General features: G+C 41.9%; 1 protein-coding gene across 5 annotated transcripts in view; it reads right to left on the bottom strand.

The window, feature by feature from the left end:
- Positions 1-22,714, bottom strand: part of LOC131221235 (protein RRP6-like 3) — a 119,401-nt gene that overhangs the window by 29,901 nt on the left and 66,786 nt on the right. For all 5 annotated transcript variants that reach the window (XR_009159124.1, XM_058216432.1, XM_058216430.1 and 2 more), the window contains one exon: positions 30-541. Coding sequence is in view for 4 of the 5 variants with exons in the window: in XM_058216432.1 (XP_058072415.1) it covers positions 30-541 (512 nt within the window). In the remaining variant the exon portion in view is untranslated. The remainder of the gene's footprint in view (positions 1-29; positions 542-22,714) is intronic.

Genomic DNA, 22,714 nt, shown 5'->3' with positions numbered 1-22,714 from the left:
AAATGCTCAAGGTGAAAATGACCACTAACCACTCAAGCTTTCTCCGATCACAATAACAAAGCAGCCTACCATCACTTGCATAAATCCTGCAATTGTGATAAACAGGTGATTTGCAAGAGAATTTTTGTACAAAAAGCTCGCGGGAAGCCTTTCGACTGGCCTGTTTTGTTGGTTTTCCTCCATTTTGCTTGGAAACTAACCTATTTGTTAGTTTCAAACTTAATTTGGATAACAGGGCATAATTATAAGCAGATAATTGGCACATCCCATTTGGCCCTAGATGTTTTTGAATAATTCTTCTGAAAAACTCATCTGAATCACCGGTGTCTTCTTGGAGGAGATTGAACAAGTCCTCCAAATGACTGCAAGCAATAGGAGAGGGGGATGGCAGGGAAGGACCGACGCATGAAGAATCAACACCTAAATCAGCTTGCAGTATGGTGTCATATATTTCTTTTGTAGTCCTTGGAACTATCATTGCAAGAGCAGCAATGGCTGGATCTGATAATACAAATCTCAAACTTTCATCATGGATCCGGGCCTGAAAGAAATTTGAGGAACCATAGTCATTACAGATTAGATCGCCATTTTTCTAAAGAAACCAGTCTTCTGCATATTCGGTCAATTGAGTACTCTGTTCATGTTGCCACTGCAGATGTTAGTAGACAAGATACTATAGTAATTGGTTCTTTGGAGTACCAAAGTAAACCAAAAAAAAAAAAAATGGTGGAAATTCCAGAATTCGAAAGGAGAACAAACATATATAGTGATTTGTCAGCTGTGACAAAGAATGGTGTAAAAGAAATGCATAACAACTAAAAATGGGCATTCTCATGGTTTTGTGTAATATGTGAGCATTTTGTTGCAGGCACAACTGATGCAATATGGTCAGAGCAGTTCCTACTGAAATGCATTACGCCAAAAGAAACTTGTGGGCTGTCATTCAATCCAACCAATAGATAAAGTTGAGATTTGTACTGTTCCAAGAACTAGTGAAGGCAAACCATTTATGATTACTAGTAGAACAGTCCCCCCTAAAACCATCCAATGAAAAATAGTCTGTAAGAACAAAACATTATCATGTAACCAACAAGCATTTTACTTTCATGTTCCACTGACAAGTGGCATCTGATCAATATAGCTGGAGCTTTTTTAATGGAAGTATACCTACTCAATCATCTGAACCCACCAATACTCACAGAAGGTTTAAGTTTGCTGTAGTGTATGAATATTTTGGGTTTGCATGCCACCTTAATTTGGCTGAAATATTGGCTGATGCATATCCAATCTGCTCCATGCACATAAGATTTGTATCGTGGCTGGGTCGACAGTTTCCTAGGAACCAGCCACCTCCAAAATTTACAGCAATCTCAGGGCCGTATAAGCCAGAACCAAGCCCTATAAGAGTATCAAACTCTGTAATGCAACCATGACAATTTTCAATTTCTTCCAATCTTTTTCGCTACTCTCACTGGAAAGATGATTCTCAACCAACAACTACCATATTTTTTAGAGTAAAATAGGAGGATCAAAGCGTACATCAGATGACAAAAAGTAATACTATCTTTCCTTTCTGGTTTTCCCCTTTCCTTGATTCATTATCTTATTTATTTATTGAACAAATAACCCATCCCGAAAAGAGAAGGAAACCAAAATTATCACAAACCAAAATTATCACAAGCAAGGATGTGAATATCAAAGACTTTTGTTCTACTTGATTGGTTTTCCTCCAAATGCAGGCAATAGAACATGAAAGGACCGTGCTTACCAGCCAACAAAAATAGCTTATATTAAAATTGGTTTGATCCATCCCAAGGAAATTGGTGGACCTGCTATGATTTCAAAAGCCAAGTGACAACATGTTTCAAGACAAATCATGGAAGAGAGCCGGCAGGCGATGATTTGGATTGCATCTATAGAGAGATGTGTTTGTGCATGTGATTGTGTGGTAATGCGGAGTCCTATAATCCATTTTCTCCTCCCTCCCTCCCTCCATCCCTCTATCTATCTCAATGAATTTATTCATAACCTTGGACTTATGGTGATGCAGATAGATATATAACTGTCTGCAGAAGTCATTTATAAGGGTCACAAAATATAGATAACCTCCCCCACCTCTCTCACATTCAAAGGCCTGCAAACATCAAAGTGAATTAATTCCAAACATTCCCAAACCCTAACTGCAGCTTGGTCATTTTGCCTCTCAGACATGACTTGCATGCGCCAAACAGTTTGAGTTGAGAACTCACCCAATTACCCAACAATGAGGAGAAGTCAGTCTAACAAGGCTAGTATAACCTAGCTGCATGTGCCACAAATAGGTGGGATTTACATATTTGAGGATGATTCATCATGCTTAGTACACATCAAACCATGCATCAAAACAAAAGGCAACATTTCAAAAAATAGATTATTTATTAGTTTGGCAATGCCCACACCCACACGAATGCCATCAAAACTAATAGGCATATCACCATGTATAGTAACACTACAACCATGCTCTACCATCTTTGAGACTAAAATAAGGCATTGTCTCACATCAGAAGAACAGAGACCGTCCTTAAGCACTCTCATGCTCCCATTCTCTAGGGTTAACAAATAAGACCCCACGCCCAAAACTCTTACCCTCCCATCTGTACCAAGATAAAGCCAACAAATGTAAATCTCCTTAAACCCCCACATGGAATTGGACACATGAATGGTCACACCTGAGTCCACAACCCACACATCAAGATTAATAACATGTAGGTTAGATTCACAAAGGAAAAAGATTTCATGTGGACCTGAACCTGTCCTGTTAACCTTCCTTGTCCAGCATTCCTTCCTCGAGCCCTCTTCACATGAAGGAAGAGGCAGCCTTCGAACTTGCTCAAACCTAATGCCACTTGGACCAGCTTTGAAGAAAGATTATTTCCCAGTATTAACAACCTTCGACGCCATACCACCTTCCACTACAATCTTTACTTAGAGAAGCTACTTGTAAGTTTGAGTTTCACAAGATCCACTAGGTCAGGATAAGATATGCAACAATTACTATAAAACTCATGCCTGGTCCAATTAGGATTATCTGCAGAGATTTTTAAAAAATGGTCTGAGATTATCTGGGGTGGAGTTTTTAACTTGCATCCCTCGGTCCTCCGATGTCAAAACACTTACTAAACAAGCCATGGTTAAATAATATCCCGATCAACTCATTCACATCATCTTTCTTTGGAATTCATTGCTCAAGATGGCTCACCAGGAATTTCCTAGTAATAAAAAGACGTGCATCAAGTGAACTTGGCCCAGATAACTAATGGATTGATGCAAAGTGATGGGGACATCAAAGAGCTTACTCAAGTGTACCAGAGACGGAGGCGACCACCCACATCAACACAGCTCTCTTTGTAGATGGGAGACAAATTCCGAATGGGGCCCACCGGGCCACTTTGAAGACCCCATATGTATTGGACGTGCATTAGGAAGACCCCACTTAGGGATGATGCATGTGGACTGCTTAGGAAACAGTTTTAGTCATAGGATTTTTTTTTCATGTCGATCCGACCATTGGATCTTATTGATCAAGCAATTGGGCCACCAGATCTTCCAGAACTAGGCCCCTTGCTCATTGATATAGTTTTATTTACGTTTTTTTTGTTATTTTTAGGATTTATTTGACGGTTAAGATTGATGGTAAGTGTTTTATTTTGCTTATGTTGAATGATGGGCCATGTTACGTAAGTGAGTGGCATGTTTGTAATTTTTTAAAAAATAAACTTATTCCCCAAATCTGATTTTATTGGTGTCATTGTTTTCTCACGTGGATGCTGCACTACCCACGCTAGATTGGAAGTCCCTACTTCCAAGTGGACCACTATCATAATACTTTATATCTTCGTGCACCACGTACGTGATAGCCTAGGCCATTTGCGTTGTTAATCTGAATTTTCTGAATTTATTATGTAAATGTGTTTGATTTTATATCTTGGATGCTTAAATTGATGTGTATTTGAACTCACATCTTACATCCTAAGTTAGTTTCACTTATTCTACATCAAATTTGGTATGGTATTAGAGCCTAGGTCTAGCATAGGGTAGGTGTTTGATGAAATTCCTAAACCAATAGTAGAGCATATAGATCGCATATAACTTGCTAAAATTTCTGATTTGGCTTGCTGAATTTTCTACTTCGGTATTTTAAAATCCTATACTGCTGACATTTTCAAACTTGGTGATTTTAAGACAGTTGCTGAATTTTCAGTTTTGCCCTTGTTAGAATCATTCTATAACTATCCATAGAGTTTAACGTACTTGGGGTCATCATACATAAAGTACAGGTGCATCATATAGTATCACATTGAGCATCATCAAATCTGAATTTTGCATCGCATTCATCATGTAGTACACATACAGCTAGGTTGCTTTTCATTAGGGTTGTTTGGTGTATGCATACGCAAACAGGTCATGGTTTTGGTCTATTCCCCACCATGAGCCAGAATCAAATTGCTAAGGCTCTCGAAAAGATTAACCGTCGTTTGACAGTCATTGAGATGCACAATAAGACCACTGACGCACAATTGACTGCTAATAACCAATGTATCACGCTGCTTAAAACTACCTCTCATCGTACCCCCGTCACCGGGGAAGACCACCAGTTTTAGGTAGGAAAGCCAGCGGATGAAGACCCAGTTGAATAGTGTCTAGTCCCAGTAGAAGCCATTAGGGGTCGTAATAGGAACTTTAGTCGAGTGGGTCATGTAGGACCGTGCGCCCATGCACTGCATAGAGAGCCGCGGAATCGTTGCAACCTTGAGGAACAGCTTGTCAAGAGCGTCAAAGTCGATGCTCCCAATTTTGATGGCCGCTTGAACCCGAATCATTTCCTTGACTGGCTAGCTGACATAGACCACTTCTTTGAGTGGCGTGACATGTCAAATCGTCGTCGAGTGAGGTTCGTTAAGATGGAGTTGACAAGTCAAGCTGAGCTATACTGAACCAATATAGAGCGGAATGCAGAGCGACGTGGAGATGAACCCAATACATCACGGGTTGAGATGAAAGAACTTGGAGAAAAATGACCCGCTCTCCTACCGTGATTGCCTTTCGGATCAGTGGCGATCAATGCCTGTATCGGATTACATAGATAGATTCGAGGAGTACATGATGCGATGTGATGTCGACGAGTCCCTTGTTGTGACCCCGTTTCGTTTTAAGACGGACCTGCGCCTTGAGATTAGGCGTGAGCTCATCCATCATGATATTGGTACACCAGAGGATGCCTACTTTAGGGTATTGGAGCATGAACAATACTTAGTGCAACCGACCATAAAGCAGTTTGGGTCTCATGATTCCAATAGCAAGATTACTCCTCGAGAAGCCAAACCTAACCTTGGGAACCAGATTAAAGCCCTAATTGGTGCTCCAACCTATAATAGAGATGTTAAAGGTAAGGGTCTAGCCAGTACTAGTTCGAAGAGAAGTGAGCATATGCAGTGTTTCCATTGTAATGGTTATGGTCACCTCGCAAAGGAATGCCCGAACAAAGAAAAAGGTAAAACTCTAACGATAGATGAGGCAGATGAGGATGCCAAGGGCAATTGCGATGTAATGGAACATGAGCCTAATATTGCTATTAGTGATGAGGAGTTTGATGAGCAGGAGACCCACACTCTCGCGGTAGTCAGATGTGCATTTGCCTAAGCTAAAGAAAATGATGATTGGCGTAGGAACACAATCTTTTACACTTATACCAAGTAAGGAGAAAAGAATTGTACAGTGATCGTGGACAGTGGCGGTTGTGCTAACATGGTCTCTACCAGCATCGCGAGTCAACTAGGATTGAAAGTCGAGTCTCACCCTAGCCATACAGAGTGTCGTGGGTTGATGAGTCCTCCATTCTAGTCTTACAGCGATGTTTTATCCCCATCCAGTTTGGGTTGTTGTATAAGGATTCATTGTGGCGAGATGTGGTTCCCATGGATGTCGACCACATCATCTTGGGTAGGCCCAGGTTATTTGACTTGGACGTTCCAATATTTGATCGCTCGAATATCTGTACATTCATGTTTAAGGGCAAGAAAATTAGATTAAGTCATCTTCCACCCAAGAGCATGCCGAAAAAGAAGGAGACCACCAAGAAGGGTGATCCTGGAACTTCGAGGAAGTCTAAGCCTAAGTCTCTTCAAATCATCAATGCAAAAGAATTTGGAAGAGAAACTAGGAAGGATTCAAAGGTGTATACCCTCGTGACTAGAGAAGTTACCCCCCATATTGGTGTGGAATTGCCTAGAGAGGTGATTTCGGTGATGGAGGAGTTCAGTGATGTCTTTCCTAACAACCCCCCCGATGAGCTTCCACCTATAAGGAATATCCAACATGCCATTGATTTTGTCCCCGGGTCGACTCTCCCAAACCTTCCTCATTACAAAATGAACCCCACAAAGCATGCGGAACTCAAGAAGCAAGTTGATGAGCTTCTCAAAAAAGGGTTCATTCAGGAGAGCATGAGTGATGCGGACGTCACACCACCACTCCGTACATATTAGAGACGTAGGCGTCGACAGGCTACATTGGCACTTTCGCTTTGGCTAGGCGACTAATGGTGATCGCTAGTGGTCACCGGCGAGCATTAGAATGGCATAGATGGCATGGATCATATTTGGAGATCATCTCGCTGTTGATCATGGTCTACATGATTGTCCATCCATTGGATCGTCTTATGTCCCATCATGGGGCCATCCGATGGTTAGATTATGGTGGACCATTTTGTCAATTAGTTCTTTTATATTACTTTCTTTTATGTTACTTGATGATGCGGACATCTTTTATGTTACTTGATGATGTGGACATTTTAGTTTGTGATTGGACTTTTGGGAAAGTAGATTAGACTTTTTACTTTTTAGGACATAATGGGTATTTTTGCTTTTGTTACTTAAAGGGTAAAATTATCATTTCAACCAAATTTTGCTATAAAATAAAGCAAGAGGGGACGTCCAGCCCTAATTGTGAATTTGGAGAAATTTCTGAGGCCTCGTAGAGTTTCTTTCTTCCTTTCATCTTCCTTCATTGTTGTGAAGGCTAGATCTTTGGATAGAAGCCTGGAGGGTGTGAAGCCACTCTATCCTTCATCCCTAAGATCCTTCCTCTTTCACTTCATGCCTGATGTTTTGTAGGTGGTAGATTCCGTTGAACCTTCAAATCCAAAAAGGTAAGATTTTATCTTTCATTGTTCTCTTTTGAAAAAAAAATTACCTGATCTTAAGGGCCACCTCATTCCTTCCATTATTATCGGACACAACTCATGCGTAGATTCCAAAATTTCACATATTGAGCCCGGATTGTTCCTATGCTAATTAGAAGATCTTTATCTTCCTTAGGCCCTATTTTCCAAGCGTTTTGTTTGATCAAAGGGCTAATGACTGTGATTTGACCTCAAATCATACCCGTCATCTCTTGGACCACACCTTGTTTGCATGTGCATCACATTTAGCTTGGTGATTTTCTTTTATATAACTTTAATTTTATATTCGATCTCAGTCACATAGCTGGATCTGCATCATTCTACAACAAATCTTGGTATCAGAGCAAGTTTAGCATAGGAGTCCTTTTCACGCATATCACATGTTCGATTGTATGCATCTAGAATAGGTTGCGTCAAGTTTCATGCATAAACATAAATTCAGCATATGCATCATATCCAATCGAGTCTTGCATTATAAAATCTGAAGTTACAGCACTTTATTTGGAATTTACTACACAAATATGAATTTTATTGCAATATGGAAATTTTGTGCAAATTTGAATTTCAGCGCAAATCTGAATTTTATTGCAATCTGAAATTTTTGTGTGAATCTGAATTTCTGCGCAAATCTGAATTTTATTGCGATCTGAAATTTTTGTGCAAATCTGAATTTCTGCGCAAATCTGAATTATATTGCAATCTGAAAAATTCTGTGCAAATTTGAATTCCTGCGCAAATCTGAATTTTATTGCAATCTGAAATTTTGTGCAAATCTGAATTCCTGCGCAAATCTGAATTTATTGCAATCTGAAAATTCTGTGCAAATTTGAATTTCTGCGCAAATCTGAATTTTATTGCGATCTGAAATTCTTGTGCAAATCTGAAATCTGGCCCAAATCTGATTGTCTGTACATATCTGGTATTTCCAGCACAATCAGAAATTCAGTTGTGACTGAAAATTTCTGCATGCTACTGAGTATTTCTGTGTACAACAGAAAATTATTCAATTTGCTGAATTTTCTGTGTATGCAGAAGATTCTGCACATTGTTGAACTATCTACGTACAGCTGAATTTCTATAGCTTGCAGAATTTTCCTCTGCTTAGTTGCTGATTTGCGCCATTTATACCGATCGTGCGATTGTGATTTTCAGATTTGTGTCTTCAATTGTTGTCTAGAAGTTGCAGGTGCATTCTAGTTCCCTAATCTATATGCCCACTAGATCCGGCCGTAGCATTGGACTAAACACAACCATGAGTCTAGAGTAATTGAATGAAACCCTTTATGTGATTATGGGGCACCTTGACAAGATCAAAGCCCACAACAAGGCCACAGCCGAGCAGATTATTGCGTTGGCAGGTTGAGTCACAGCAGTAGAAGTGCCCCGTAAGGCAAACCCCAACACTGGGGACGATGCCCATTCATAGGTAGGTGATCAAGTCGATGCATGCATTGGTCATAATGTGATTCGGCAAGGTAACGGCAGCGCACGTGGGAGGAATGTGGTTTGTCAAGTTCCACTCCCACCCATGGATCGATGTGACCATCATGAACTAGATGAGCAGATCATGAAGAGCGTGAAAATTGAGGCCCCAAGCTTCGATGGTCGCCTTGACCCAAAAGCCTTCATCGACTAGATGGCGAGCATGGACCACCATTTTGTGTGGTATGATATGTCCGACGACCGGCAGGTGAGGTTTGCAGAGATGAAACTAGAGGGGAAAGCCAAAATGTTTTGGACAATCACGGAGAGGCGGATGGAAGGGGCAGGACAAGCTCCCATGACTCATTGGGGAGAGATGAAGGAGATCTTGAAGGAGAAGTATGTGCCCTATACATACCGTCAGAGGCTGATGGACCAATGGGTTTCCCTACATCAAGGGACCATGTCTCTGGCTGATTACATCGCAAAATTTGAGGAGTTTATGATGCAGTGTGAAAGTGAGGAGAACCCGCTGAGCCTACTGTCTCGTTTTCGAATGGGCCTCCAATCGGAAATAAGACAAGGTTTCCATCTCCACCAGATTACTACCCTAGAGGAAGCGTATCAGGCGGCCCAGGAGATGGAGTTGTATTCCCGACCATAGTATGGAGGGAGGTTTGATTCCCGTACTTCTTCTGCCAGGATTAATACCCATGCCAAAAAGTCCAATTTCGGGAACCAAACCAAAACTCAGGGGTCTCGGCCTAACCCTAGAGATGTGAAAGGAAAGAGCATAGCTGGTCCTAGCTCTAGAGACAATAACTCCGTACAATGTTATGACTATCAAGGATTCTAGCATTTTGCAAGTCAATGCCCAAAGGGTAAGACCCTTCTCCTTAACGAGTGTGAAGAGGACGGTGATCAGGAAGAAGTGGTGTACCGGCCTGAGATGGCCCCTGGTGATGAGGATTATGATGAGGGAGAGGACATGCCATTGGCTGTTGTTCGTTGCACCATAGCATGTCTTAAAGTTAACGATGATTGGTGTCGAACTACAATTTTTTTCACCTATGCAAAATGTGGGAATAAGGCTTGTACGGTGATAGTAGACAGTGGTAGTTGTTCGAATGTTGTCTCCACTAGAGCCATAGAGCGACTGGGGTTGAAGCCCAAACCCCACCTCAGCCTTTTAAGGTGTCTTGGGTCATTGCGACCTCAGTGGCAATCACCCAGCGGTGTCTTGTGCCTATTCAATTTGACTTGTACACTGACTCGTTGTGGTGTGACATCATGCCTATGGATATTGGACACATCATTTTGGGCCGACCTTGGCTTATTGACCGTGATGTTAAGATCTAGGGTCGCTCAAAAGTATGTACCTTTGTTGACCAAGGCAAGAAGGTTGTATTGATTCCCTTGCCCAAGGGTCCAAGTCAGAAAAGGAATGAAGGACGATCAAATGGGCCAAAGGAGAGCACGAGTTCACAATCTAAGTCTCTTCACGTTATTACCGCCAGAGAATTTGAGCAGGAGACTACAACTGGTTCTGAGGTGTATGCCCTAGTGGCCAGAGAGGCCACCCCAGAGGTTGACATAAAGAGGCCACAGGAGGCCACTCCATTGTAAGATGAGTTCTAGGATGTTTTCCCTGAGGATTTACCGGACGCATTCCCACTAATGCAAGACATTCAGCATGCCATTGATCTCATACCGGGGGCCACTCTACCGAACCTTCCTCACTATCGAATGAACCCAACAGAACACGCAAAATTAAAGAAGCAGGTGGATGAACTTCTACGAAAAGGTTTCATCCAGGAGAGTATGAGTCCGTGTGCGGTGCCCGCGCTTCTCACACCAAAGAAAGATGGCACTTGGCACATGTGTATGGATAGTCGCGCCATCAACAGGATTCTCATTAAGTATCAATTTCCCATACCGCTGCTTGACGATATGCTTGATATGATGGTTGATGCTAAAATATTCTCCAAGATTGACCTCAAGAGTGGGTATCACCAAATGCGCATTCGCCCCGGTGATGAGTGGAAGACGGCCTTCAAGACGAAGGATGGGCTGTATGAGTGGCTAGTCATGCCTTTCGACTTGACTAATGCCCCGAGTACATGTATGCAAGTGATGACCCAAGTGTTGAGACCTTTCATCGAAAAGTTCCTGGTGGTATTTTGCGATGATATTCTCATATATAGTTCTACTAAGGAAATACATCTCAACCACTTGAGGCAAGTCTGTGGAATTTTAAGGGCAGAGAAGTTGTATGCAAACCTTAAGAAGTGCATGTTCATGTCTGATAGGGTTATCTTCTTAGGGTTTGTTGTGTCTAGAGATGGTATGTCCGCTGATCCTGAGAAAATCAGGTCGATAGTGGAATGGCCAGAACCACAGAATATTCACGAAGTTCATAGCTTTCATGGCTTAGAGACTTTTATAGACAGTTCATTAGAGGATTCAGCTCCATTATAGCTCCCAATATTGACTGTATAAAAAAAGGAGAGTTTAAATGGACCGAAGCTGCCTTTAGGGCATTCAAGGAGATCAAGGGCAAGATGACAGAGGCTCCCGTCATGAGACTTTCCAACTTTTCTAAAGTCTTTGAAGTTGCGTGTGACGCCTCTGGAGTGGGTATAGGTGGTGTGCTCAGTCAAGAGGGACATCTCGTTCATTCTTCAGTGAGAAGTTAAATGATACAAGGCAACATTATTCCACCTATGACAAAGAATTCTATGCGGTAGTGCAATCCTTGCGACATTGGCGACACTATCTATTACCGCCAGAATTCATCTTGTTTTCTTACCACGAGGCCGTACGTTATCTTGGCTCTTAGAAGAAGTTGAACCCCAAGAATGTTAAATGGGTTGAATTTCTTTAAGAGTATACATTTGTGCTCAAGCGCAAGGCTGGAGTCGAGAACAAACCCGCGGATGCCCTTAGTCGAAAGGTGGTGACGCTCCAGTCCATGCACGTAGAGGTTATAGGGTTTGAGTGTATGAGAGAGGAGTACCCGTCGCGTCCAGACTTTGGAGCCCTGTACGCATCCCTTGTGGAGGGACAGATTGGGAGGGATCAAAGGTTTGCCTTGTGTGATGGGTATTTGTTTAAAGGCGATAGGCTTTGTATACCTCGCACTTCCCTCCAAGATTTTTAGTTTGGGAGTTACATGCGAGAGGGATCGCAGGTCATTTTGGTCGTGACAAAACCATCGCCCTTGTGAAGGATCGTTTCTATTGGCCAAGTCTCAAGCGAGACGTGGCTAGGATCATTGGGCAGTGTCGTACTTGTCACCTGGCAAAGCAGAAGAAGAAGAACACAAGATTATATACACATTTGCTACTACCACATGCTCCGTGGCAGGACCTCAGTATGGATTTTGTGCCCAGATTACCACGGACAATCAAGAAGCATGACTCCATCTTTGTGGTTGTGGACGGATTTTCAAAGATGGCCCATTTCATTCCATGCTCAAAGACATCTAACGCCTCTCATGTTGGTAGGATTTTATTTTATTTTTTATGAGGTCATTCGTTTACGTGGATTGCCTACGACCATAGTATCTGACCGTGATGTAAAGTTAATGGGTTACTTTTGGAAGACACTATGGCACATTATGGGCACACGACTCTTGTTTTCGTCAGCCTATCATCCATAGACTAATGGGCAAACTGAGGTCGTGAATCGTAGTTTGGGGAATTTGTTGCGATATTTGGTAAGGAGAGGATACTAGGACATGGGATGCAGTCTTATCCGTGGCAGAGTTTGCATATAATTCATCAGTCAATAGGTCTGTAGGCATGAGTCCATTTGAGGTCGTCTATGGCTACACCGCTAGGAAGCCTGTAGATCATATTCCCATGTCAGTATCTCGTCATCCATTTGAGTCAGCATCATCATTTGCGCATTTCATCCATGAGTTGCATGTTGAGATTAGATGTAGGATCAATGTGAGTAATGAAAATTACACACTACATGTTGATTCACATCGCAGACAGCGTGAGTTCAATGTTGGTGACTATGTGATGATCCGGCTTAGGCCTGAATGGTTTCCTTCGGGTACCGCTGTGAAATTACAGGCACGCGGCGCAAGACCTTACAAAATCATTAAGAGAATGGGTCCCAATGTGTACATGATAGATCTTCCATTGGACATGGGTATCAGTTCGACGTTTAATGTGGACGATTTGGTGTCTTGCCCAAATCCTCACTTCAGTTCCCCTATTGACCCTCACCTTGTCCCATATCCCCCCTATGATTCTTAGCCCCATTCTGACCCACATTCCTAGCCTCTACCACCTATTCCATCAGCACCTGAACGGAAGGAGAAGGTAGAGACGATTTTGGATGAGCAGGTGGTTTCCACTCGCCATGGTGGATATCAGAAGTTTCTAGTCAAATGGAAGAATCGACCTACATCTGACAGCACTTGGGTTACAGAGACCGAGCTACAGCTGATAGATCCAAATATTCTCAAACAGTACCGAAGCTTTATTTCGCCAGAGGCAAATTCTTCCAACTCAGGGAGAATTGATGCGAACATCACACCACCACTCCATACATATCAGAGACGTAGGCATCGACAGGCTACATCGGCACTTTCACTTTGGCTAGCCGACTAATGGTGATCACTAGTGGTCATCGGTGAGCATTAGAACAGCATGGATGGAATGGATCATATTTAGAGATCATCTAACTGTTGATCATGGTCTACATGATTGTCCATCCATTGGATCGTCTTGTGTCCCATCATGGGGCCATCCGATGGTTGGATTATGTTAGACCATTTTGTCAATTAGTTCTTTTATGTTACTTGATAATACGGACATCTTTTATGTTACTTGATGATGTGGACATTTTAGTTTGTGATTGGACTTTTGGGAGGGTAGATTGGACTTTTTACTTTTTAGGACATAATGGGTATTTTTGCTTTTGGTACTTAAAAGGTAAAATCGTCATTTCAACCAAATTTTGCTATAAAATAGAGCAAGAGGGGATGTCTAGCCCAGGAGGCCTCGTAGAGTTTCTTTCTTCCTTTAATCTTCCTTCATTGTTGTGAAAGCTAGATCTTTAAATAGAAGCCTAGAGGGTGTGAAGCCACTCTATCCTTCGTCCCTAAGATCCTTCCTCTTTCGCTTCATGCTTGATGTTTTACATGTGGTAGATTCCTTTGAAACTTCAAATCCAAAAAGGTAAGATTTTATCTTTCATTATCCTCTTTTGAAAAAAAAATAATAATAATAAATTACCTGATCCTAAGGGCTACCTCATTCCTTCCATTATTATCGGACCAACTCATGCGTAGATTCCAAAATTTCACCTACTGAGCCCGGATTGTTCCTATGCTAATTGGAAGATCTTTATCTTCCTTAGGCCCTATTTTACAAGTGTTTTGTTTGATCAAAGGGCTGATGACTGTGATTTGGCCTCAAATCATATCCATCATCTCTTGGGCCTCACGTTGTTTGCATGTGCATCACATTTAGCTTGGTGATTTTCTTTTATATAACTTTGATTTTATATTAGATCTCAGTCACATAGCTGGATCTGCACCATTCTACATCAATGAATCCATGTGTCGTGCATGCCCTTTTGACACCCAAGAAGGATGGCACGTGGCATATGTGTGTGGATAGAAGAGCCATCAACAAGATTATCGTTAAGTACCGGTTTCTTATACCACATCTTGTGTTGGACATGATGGCCAATACTATAATTTTCTCTAAAATAGACCTCGAGAGTGGGTATCATCAGATCCATATTCGCACAGGTGCTGAATGGAAAACTGCAATCAAGACGAAGTATGGGTTGTATGAGTGGCGAGTCATGCCTTTTGGGCTGACCAATGCCATGAGTACATTTATGTGGGTGATGACCCAAGTGTTGAGACCCTTCATGGGGAAGTTCCAGTCGTGTACTTTGACCACATCCTTATTTATAGCATGACTAAGAAACAACATCTCCACCATCTGAGGTAAGTGTGTGGGATCCATAGGGTAGAGTTGTATGCCAACCTCAAGAAGTGTTCGTTTTTGTTTAGTAGCTTCATCTTCTTAGGTTTTATCATGTCATTTAAGAGCATGTCAATGGATCCCGAGAAGATCAAGGCCATAGTCAGTTGGCCTGAGCCGCAGAATATTCACAAGGTGCGTAGCTTTTATGGCCTAGCCATCTTTTTTAGGTGATTTATTAGAGGGTTTAGTTATATCATGGCTCTCATTATAGATTGCATAAAAAAAAAAAAAAAAAGAGTTCTAATGGACTAAAGCGGCCTTTAGGGCATTTAAGGAGATCAAAGTCAAGATGATTGAAGCTCTTGTCATGTGACTTCCAGATTTTTTTCAAGGCTTTTAAGGTTGCTTATGATGTGTCTGGTGTCAGTATAAGTGGAGGTTTTAGTCAGGAGGGCACCCGATCGCTTTCTTTAGCGAGAAGTTGAATGAAGCGAAACAAAAGTATTCTACCTATGACAAAGAATTATATGCAATAGTGTAGTCTTTGTGCCATTGGCGACATTATTTATAATAACAGGAGTTCGTCTTATTCTTTGACAATGAGGCTTTACATTATCTCAACTCGCAAAAGAAATTGAACCCAAGGCATGCCAAGTGGGTCCAACTTCTTCAAGAGTATACTTTTGCGTTGAAGCACAAGGCTGGGGTTGAGAATAAACATGGCGATGTGTTGAGTCGTAGGGTTGCGTTACTCCAATCCATGAACGTCGAAGTCACTAGGTTTGAACGATTAAAGGAAGATTATCATAGTTGCCCAGATTTTGAAGAGGTGTATGCATTGTTGTTAGATGATCAGTCTAGGGGTAGTAGTGAGTTTGTCCTAGTCAGTGAGTATTTGTTTTGAGGCGACAGATTGTGTATACCACATACATCCCTCTATGGCTTTCTTGTCGGAGAGCTTCATGTTGGAGGGATAGATGGTCATTTTGGGCATTACAAGACTATTGCCCTTGTAGATGAGCATTTTTATTGGCCAAGTCTCAAGTGAGACGTGGCAAACATTATGTGGCAATGTAAGACTCGTCAACTGACAAAGCAGAGGAAGCAGAACACCGGTTTATATACTCCTTTGCCAGTCCCCCACACGCCATGGGTTGATATTAGCATGGATTTCATACTTGGGCTCCTCAAGACGATTAAAAAATACGATTCCATTTTTGTAGTTGTGGATCATTTTTCAAAAATAACTCAATTCCTCCCATGTTCTAAAACATCTGATGCCACTAACGTGGCTAAGATATTCTTCGTGAGGTAGTATGTCTGCATGGTTTGCCTAAGACCATTGTGTCAGATCGAGATGTGCAATTTGAGTTATTTTTGAAAAAGTATGTGGCATATGATGGGAACTAAGCTGTAATTATCTTTGGCATACCATCATCAGATTGATGATCAGACAGAAGTTGTCAATCGAAGCTTAGGGAATCTGCTACGATGTCTGGTGGAAAACCATATTAGGACCTGGGATGCGGTTTTGCCCGTAGCTGAGTTTGCATAAAACAATTTGATTAATAGGTCCACAGGAATGAGTCCATTCAAGATAGTACTTGGGTACAAGCCTAGAATGCCCATAGATCTCATACCTTTGTCCATCTCACATAAGCCATCTGAGTCCGCAGAAGCATTTGCATGGCATATTCGTGACTTGCATAGAGATACCAAGAAGCGCATTAATGCTAGTAATCAACATTATAAAATGTTTGTAGAATCGCATCGTAGGTTTGAGTTTCAGGAAGGTGACTACGTCATGGTCCGCATTTGGCCCAAACGATTCCCAGAGGGAACTATGAAGAAATTACATGCCCGCAGTGCAAGTCCCTATGAAATTTTCACAAGAGTGGGCCCTAAAGCATATGTGGTGGATCTTCCATCTGACAGGACATTAGCACAACATTCAACGTGGAGGACCTTGTGCATTGTGACGGACCCACACCTCTATCTTCTAGCCCTCCTGCAGATCTTTCTCCTACCCTAAATGATGGTGTCCCTGACCCCCACCCCAGTCCATGGCCTTTGTCGGACCCTACTTCCCACCCATTGCCTTCTCTTCCATCACTACCTGGACGAAAAGAATAGAATGAGGATGTTCAGAACCACCAAGCGGTCTCTACATGCCATGGAGGATATCAAAAATACCTCATGAAGTGGTACAACAGGCCAGAGTTAGACAACACCTGGATTACAGAGGCATAGTTCTAAAGTATTGATCCCGACTTCTTCGAGCGTTACGACAGATTTATTTCGACAGTGGTGAATTCTTCTCTGCCGGGGAGAGTTGATAGGTACATTAGAGGACCTACTTGAGTGTAATAGAGACGGAAGTAACCACCCACATCGGCACAACTCTCTGTGGTTGGGAGACAAGTTTTAGATGGGACACCAGGCCACTTTGAAGACCCCACTTAGGGATGATGCATGTGGGCTGCTTAGGATAGTTTTTTTTTTTTTTTTTTCATGTCGATCTAACTGTTGGATCTTTTCAATCAGCCCATCGGGCCACCAGATCTGGCCCCTTCGACCTTGATCTTGTTTTATTTATGTTTGTTGTTATTTTTAGGATTTATTTGACAGTTAAAATTGATGGTAACTGTTTTAGTTTGCTTATTTTAGACGATGGGCAATGCAACTTAAGTAAAAAAAATTTAAAAGTTTGAAGATAAAAGAAGGGGTGTGGGACGTCCAACCCTATTGAAAAGCTTGATATAAAAATAAAAATAAAAAATAAAAAAGTCTTCCTTCTTTTGAAAATGTGCTCTTCATCTTCCTTTAGGGTTTGTGAGAAAACCCTCCCTTCCAATCGAATTGTGGAAAGGTAGAAGCTTGCTTGGAAGTGGAATCCTCTAAGATGTCTTTCTTCCACTTTCTCTTCTCCAATAAGGTACACCCTTTATTCACTTTTGATGCAGGACAATTAACCACTTGCTCTAAAAGCTCGAAGTGTTAGAGTATCGCGAATTAATCCCTTTATCTCATAGCCTAGGCTCCACATCTCATGGGTTTTTAGGACCTCGGCCGAACCCCCTTCGTGGACCCCAAATCACATGGGCCGCCCACCCCGAGTGTGTCCCCGCATTCCACGGGCTACCCCACTCGAGCCCGGTGTGAAATGCGCATTAATCACCCCTAGTGAGGAGTCTTGAACACGAGACCTCCTCCGTGGGCCGCACCCACCTCAAGTGTGCCCCTGCATCCCACAAGCGACCCCACTCGAGCCCAGTATGAAAATGCCCCTACATTAATCACCCTCGTTGAGGAGTCTCGAACCCGAGACCTCCCTCTCTGATACCAATTTGATGCAGGACAATTAACCACTTGCTCTAAAAGCTCGAACTGTTAGAGTATGGCGAATTAATCCCTTTATCTCATAGCCCAGGCCCCACATCTCATGGGTTTTAGGACCTCGGCCGAACCCCCTTCGTGGGCCCCAAATCACATGGGCCACCCACCCCGAGTGTGTCCCCACATCCCACGGGCTACCCCACTCGAGCCCGATGTGAAATGCGCATTAATCACCCCTAGTGAGGAGTCTCGAACACGAGACCTCCTCCGTGGGCCGCACCCACCCCGAGTGTGCCCCTGCATCCCACAAGCGACCCCACTCGAGCCCAGTGTGAAAATGCCCCTGCATTAATTTTTCATCTCCTTCCCTTACAACTCCTCTAAACCCATCAAAACCCAAACCCAATCCATCTCCTTTCTCTTTCTCCTACCCATCCACACATGAACACGCGCACAGGCACGCGGCCACGTGTGGGCCCCCCTTTTGGTGCTTTTCCTTCCTTAAGTCTCCTCCAAACCCTATTATAACGAAGCCCAAATCCATATATCCCTTAATCTCTAGATCCCTAATTCCCAAAATCTCCAAACCTCAATCTATAAACCCCAAAACCTCTAACAAAAATCTGATTTTAAAGAAAATAAATAAATAAACACATTCCCCAAATCTGATTTTATTGGTGTCATTGTTTTCTCATGTGTATATTGCACTACCAACGCTAGATTGGAAGTCCCAACTTCCAAGTAGGCCACTCTCGAAATACTTTGTTTTCGTGCACCGCATATGTGATAGCCTAGGCCCTTTGCGTTGCTAATCTGAATTTTCTGAATTTATTATGTGGATGTGTTTGATTTTATATGTTGAATGCTGAAATGGATGCATATTTAATATCACATCTTACATCCTAGGTTAGCTTCACTCATCCTATATCATAGAGCATGTCGCAAATGCATTCTTGGCGAAGTTGGACAAAAGAAGCACAAACGAAAATAGTAGTCCGTTAGAACCAGACCCAGGCCTACCTAGGGCATGACATGATTGGGTCCCAAGCATGTCCGGTTCAAAGAAATATATTCTGAATATAGAGGATTTGTCATTTGAAGTTTTGACCGTAAAAGATTTGTAACTTTTGATCTGGACATCGTCACGAAATATGCACGATTTATCGATCCTTATCTAGCAGTGAATCCGGGGTCAACAGACTAATGCGGTAGGTTACGGACATCTATTTCGTGAGAAAAGTTCGTCTTGAGGGTTAAAAAAGAAAGAAAACCCCCAAAAGCTTCAACAAATTAGTAGATCCGAAGTCTTCTAATACTCCTCAACCATCATAACAAGAATCAGTCAAAAAACTAATTTTAGAACTTTTTGTGTAAATTAAAAAATAAATAAATAAATAAATAAAAATAAAAATAAAATGAAAACACCCCAAATCCAAATACAATCAGCCAAGATCTGATTGAAATAGGTTATATTGTCGTTTCGATGGGATTCTAGATCGAAACAGCAAAAAAAATATTATTTTACCTTTTTTTAATTTTTGCAAAACTGAACTCAAGAGCTTCAATTCTTTGATTTGATGCAAAAAAAACAAGTTTTGATCTTCGAATCTAGCCTAGATCTAGTCAGAAATTCCCTTAAAACAATACCTCAAAACAAAGAAATCAAAAGGAGAAAACACAAAAAATAAATAAATAAATAAAAATTCATTGGAGCCTTTTCTAGCAATATCGGTTGAAACTGATACGACTATAAAATATCAATATCAATATGGTCTAATACAACCGATACGGTACCTTTTTTCATAACGAGTCAATACATACCCATATCGCGTATCGTATCCAGCAGATACAGATACGATACAGCCATATCGGCCGATATTCTAATCTACAAAATTTCCAAATTCACAACACATAATCCAATCATATAACTACTACTTAGCATCCATTCATGATATATATATATATATATATATATATATATATATATATATATATATATAGAGAGAGAGAGAGAGAGAGAGAGAGAGAGAGGAATGCTCACCTGCACACCTTCTTACATGAGCACCCGTGGGCACCTTTGCACACGTGTCATGGGCACAGAAATTGAACGGTCCATTTGATGCGGCACCCATTGAAACTCTATGGGCCCAATTTTCAGTCTGATCCAAAACTCTAGTGGGCCATAGCAAAGAGAATGCAAATCAAGGGAGGAAATTGTTTCCTTTTGCCATGGCCCACCAGAGTTTTGTAACGGGCTGAAAGTTGGGCTTGTGAGGTTTCAAGGGGTGGCGCATCACGTGGACCATTCAGATTATGTGCCCATGACACGTGCAAAGGTGCACACGGTTGCTCACGTAAGAAGGTGCACAGGTGAGCATTCCCCTCTCTCTCTCTCTCTCTCTCTCTCTCTCTCTCTCTCTCTCTCTCTCTCTATATATATATATATATATATAATATATATATGGGAAATGGTACTATGAGGTCAACTTCATCAAAGTTTCCCATGCAATCAAGCTCTATGGGCCCCACCGTGATATATGCCAAACATCCATACCATGCATTTGGTGTCCCCTCTAGGTTATGGGATATCCCAAACATAAGCCGTATTCGAAACTCAAATCGATCACACCATCTGAAACCATGTGAAATCATGCCTAAAACATCTAAAAGCACTTGGGGGGCCCAACTAAGTTCTGGATATAGCTGAAACGTGCGTTGGGCCCCAACTAAGTTCTGGATACAGCTAAAACATGGTGTGACCCCTTATCCAAGTGGGACACGCACAATGGATGTGCAGAATGTCTAAACCACATCTTAGTGGCCCTATAAATGATCATGAAGGCTTCAATGGGTGGGTATCCACTGTCAACTATTATTTCTTGTTTGGCCGACCTAAGTCATGATTTGGCCTGTTTTATAGGCTCGTGGGCCACCATTGAAGGGTGCATCTAATTGATGAGGTGGGTAACACATATCTCGCCCATATATATATGTGTGCGTGTGTGTGTGTGCAACACACACACACACACACACACACACACACACACACACACACACACACATATATGAATCGGACCGTAAATAAGCAATTTACGATCCAATGCATTGATCGGTGTAGGTGGGCCCCACTATGATGTGTATGTGAACTCCATTCCGTACATCATGTCTTAGCCCATGTTAAGCCTAGGGCCCAAAAACCACACCCATCCATGATTTAGGTGGGCTGCACTAAGGGAAACAGTTTGGAGGGTGAGTGTCGCCTTTACAATGTTTCCAATTGTGTGGCCACTGAAATCACGGATGGGGCTGGTGTTTCATCCTAGGCCTAAAATTGGGCCACTCACCTACTGATTGGAGTGGATCTTGAAAATATATTATGGTCGGCCACCTCAACTGAATGAACCTTTATCTATAATTAATGTATTACGTGGACACGAATTGTGCAGTGAAGCAGTCACCACACTTTACCTTAGTGTGAAGATTGTGGGGCCCACTGTGATGTATGCTTTTTTATCCACACCATCCATCCATTTCTCCAGCTCATTTTAGGGCATGAGCCCAAAATTGAAGGAAATTCAAAGCTCAAGTGGACCCCACCACAAAAAACTGTGGGGACAATGGCATCCACCATGCAACATGTGGTCTAGTGAGCCAACTTTGGTTCTTGTATGATTTGGTTCGGTTTGTAGGCCCCAACATGCATTGGGTGAACTCTTAGGCTGATGGGCTGATTTACTACAATGGCTTAAAGAGTGAAAGGCATACTCGTAATTTTGCATTAATTAACGAAGCCCTAATCTAATAAAGAATAAAGGTGGGGGCATGGGGGGTATTGCAGGCCCCTCTCTCTCCGTTTCATTTCTCTCATTTCTCTTCTCTCTCTCTCCATTACATATTTAAGAACAATTTTGAAGAAGATTTTACCCAAATAGTCAATTTGCAAATATCGAAATCCTAAAGTTACAGTTGGGAGAGGATGGAATTCAAGAGTAGGAAGGGGCTTTTGAATGTATAGCTCAAAGTGGTAGACTGAGTGAAAGATACCTCGTTTCAACACCGAGGTCTTGGCATCGATTCCCTAGTGGGGGTGGCTAACAGTGAAGTGTGATCTGACAGTGGGTGTACTAACAAGCTAACAAAAGATTTTTATTTTTATTTTTAAAAAAAAAAGAGTAGGAAGGGGCTTTTGAATGTAAAGTAGGAAGTCTATTGTCCACTTACCTTGGACCAGCGTTCCAAGTTGCCAATATTACCAACAATATTGCCATGGCAATACTGATAACACTGGTAGTATCAGAAATTCTAGGTATTGGCGATATATCGCCAAGTATCACTGATGTATCGATATTGCAAATGAATCACCAAAGTTTTCGACTATAAATTCCAAGCGTCACTTGTATCACCAATGTATTGCCAATCTGTCAATATCGCCAAAAATCTGTTTATTAAAAAACACATCAATTTTTTTATGGGTGCATGGTTGTATGATGAAATGTATGTTATGTTGTATGCATGCATGGATGGATCATGGATGGATGGATGCATGTATGCATGGATGAATGGACGGTTGGATTGTTGGTTGTTTAAATGGATGGATGGATGGATGTTTGTAGGTAACTGTGTATATATGTGTGTATGTGTATATGCATGCATGGATGGACAATGGATGGACCATGCATGTGTGTATATATGTATGTATGCATGCATGGATGGGTGGATGGATGGATCACGCATGTGTGTCTGTATGTATGTATGTGCACGCATGGATGAATGGTAGGAT

The sequence above is a fragment of the Magnolia sinica genome, chromosome 12 (genome assembly GCF_029962835.1).
Source record: "Magnolia sinica isolate HGM2019 chromosome 12, MsV1, whole genome shotgun sequence".
NCBI classification, from domain to species: Eukaryota; Viridiplantae; Streptophyta; class Magnoliopsida; order Magnoliales; family Magnoliaceae; genus Magnolia; species Magnolia sinica.
The sequence above is the reverse complement of the archived record's forward strand: the minus strand, read 5'-3'. Positions and strand labels throughout refer to the sequence as shown.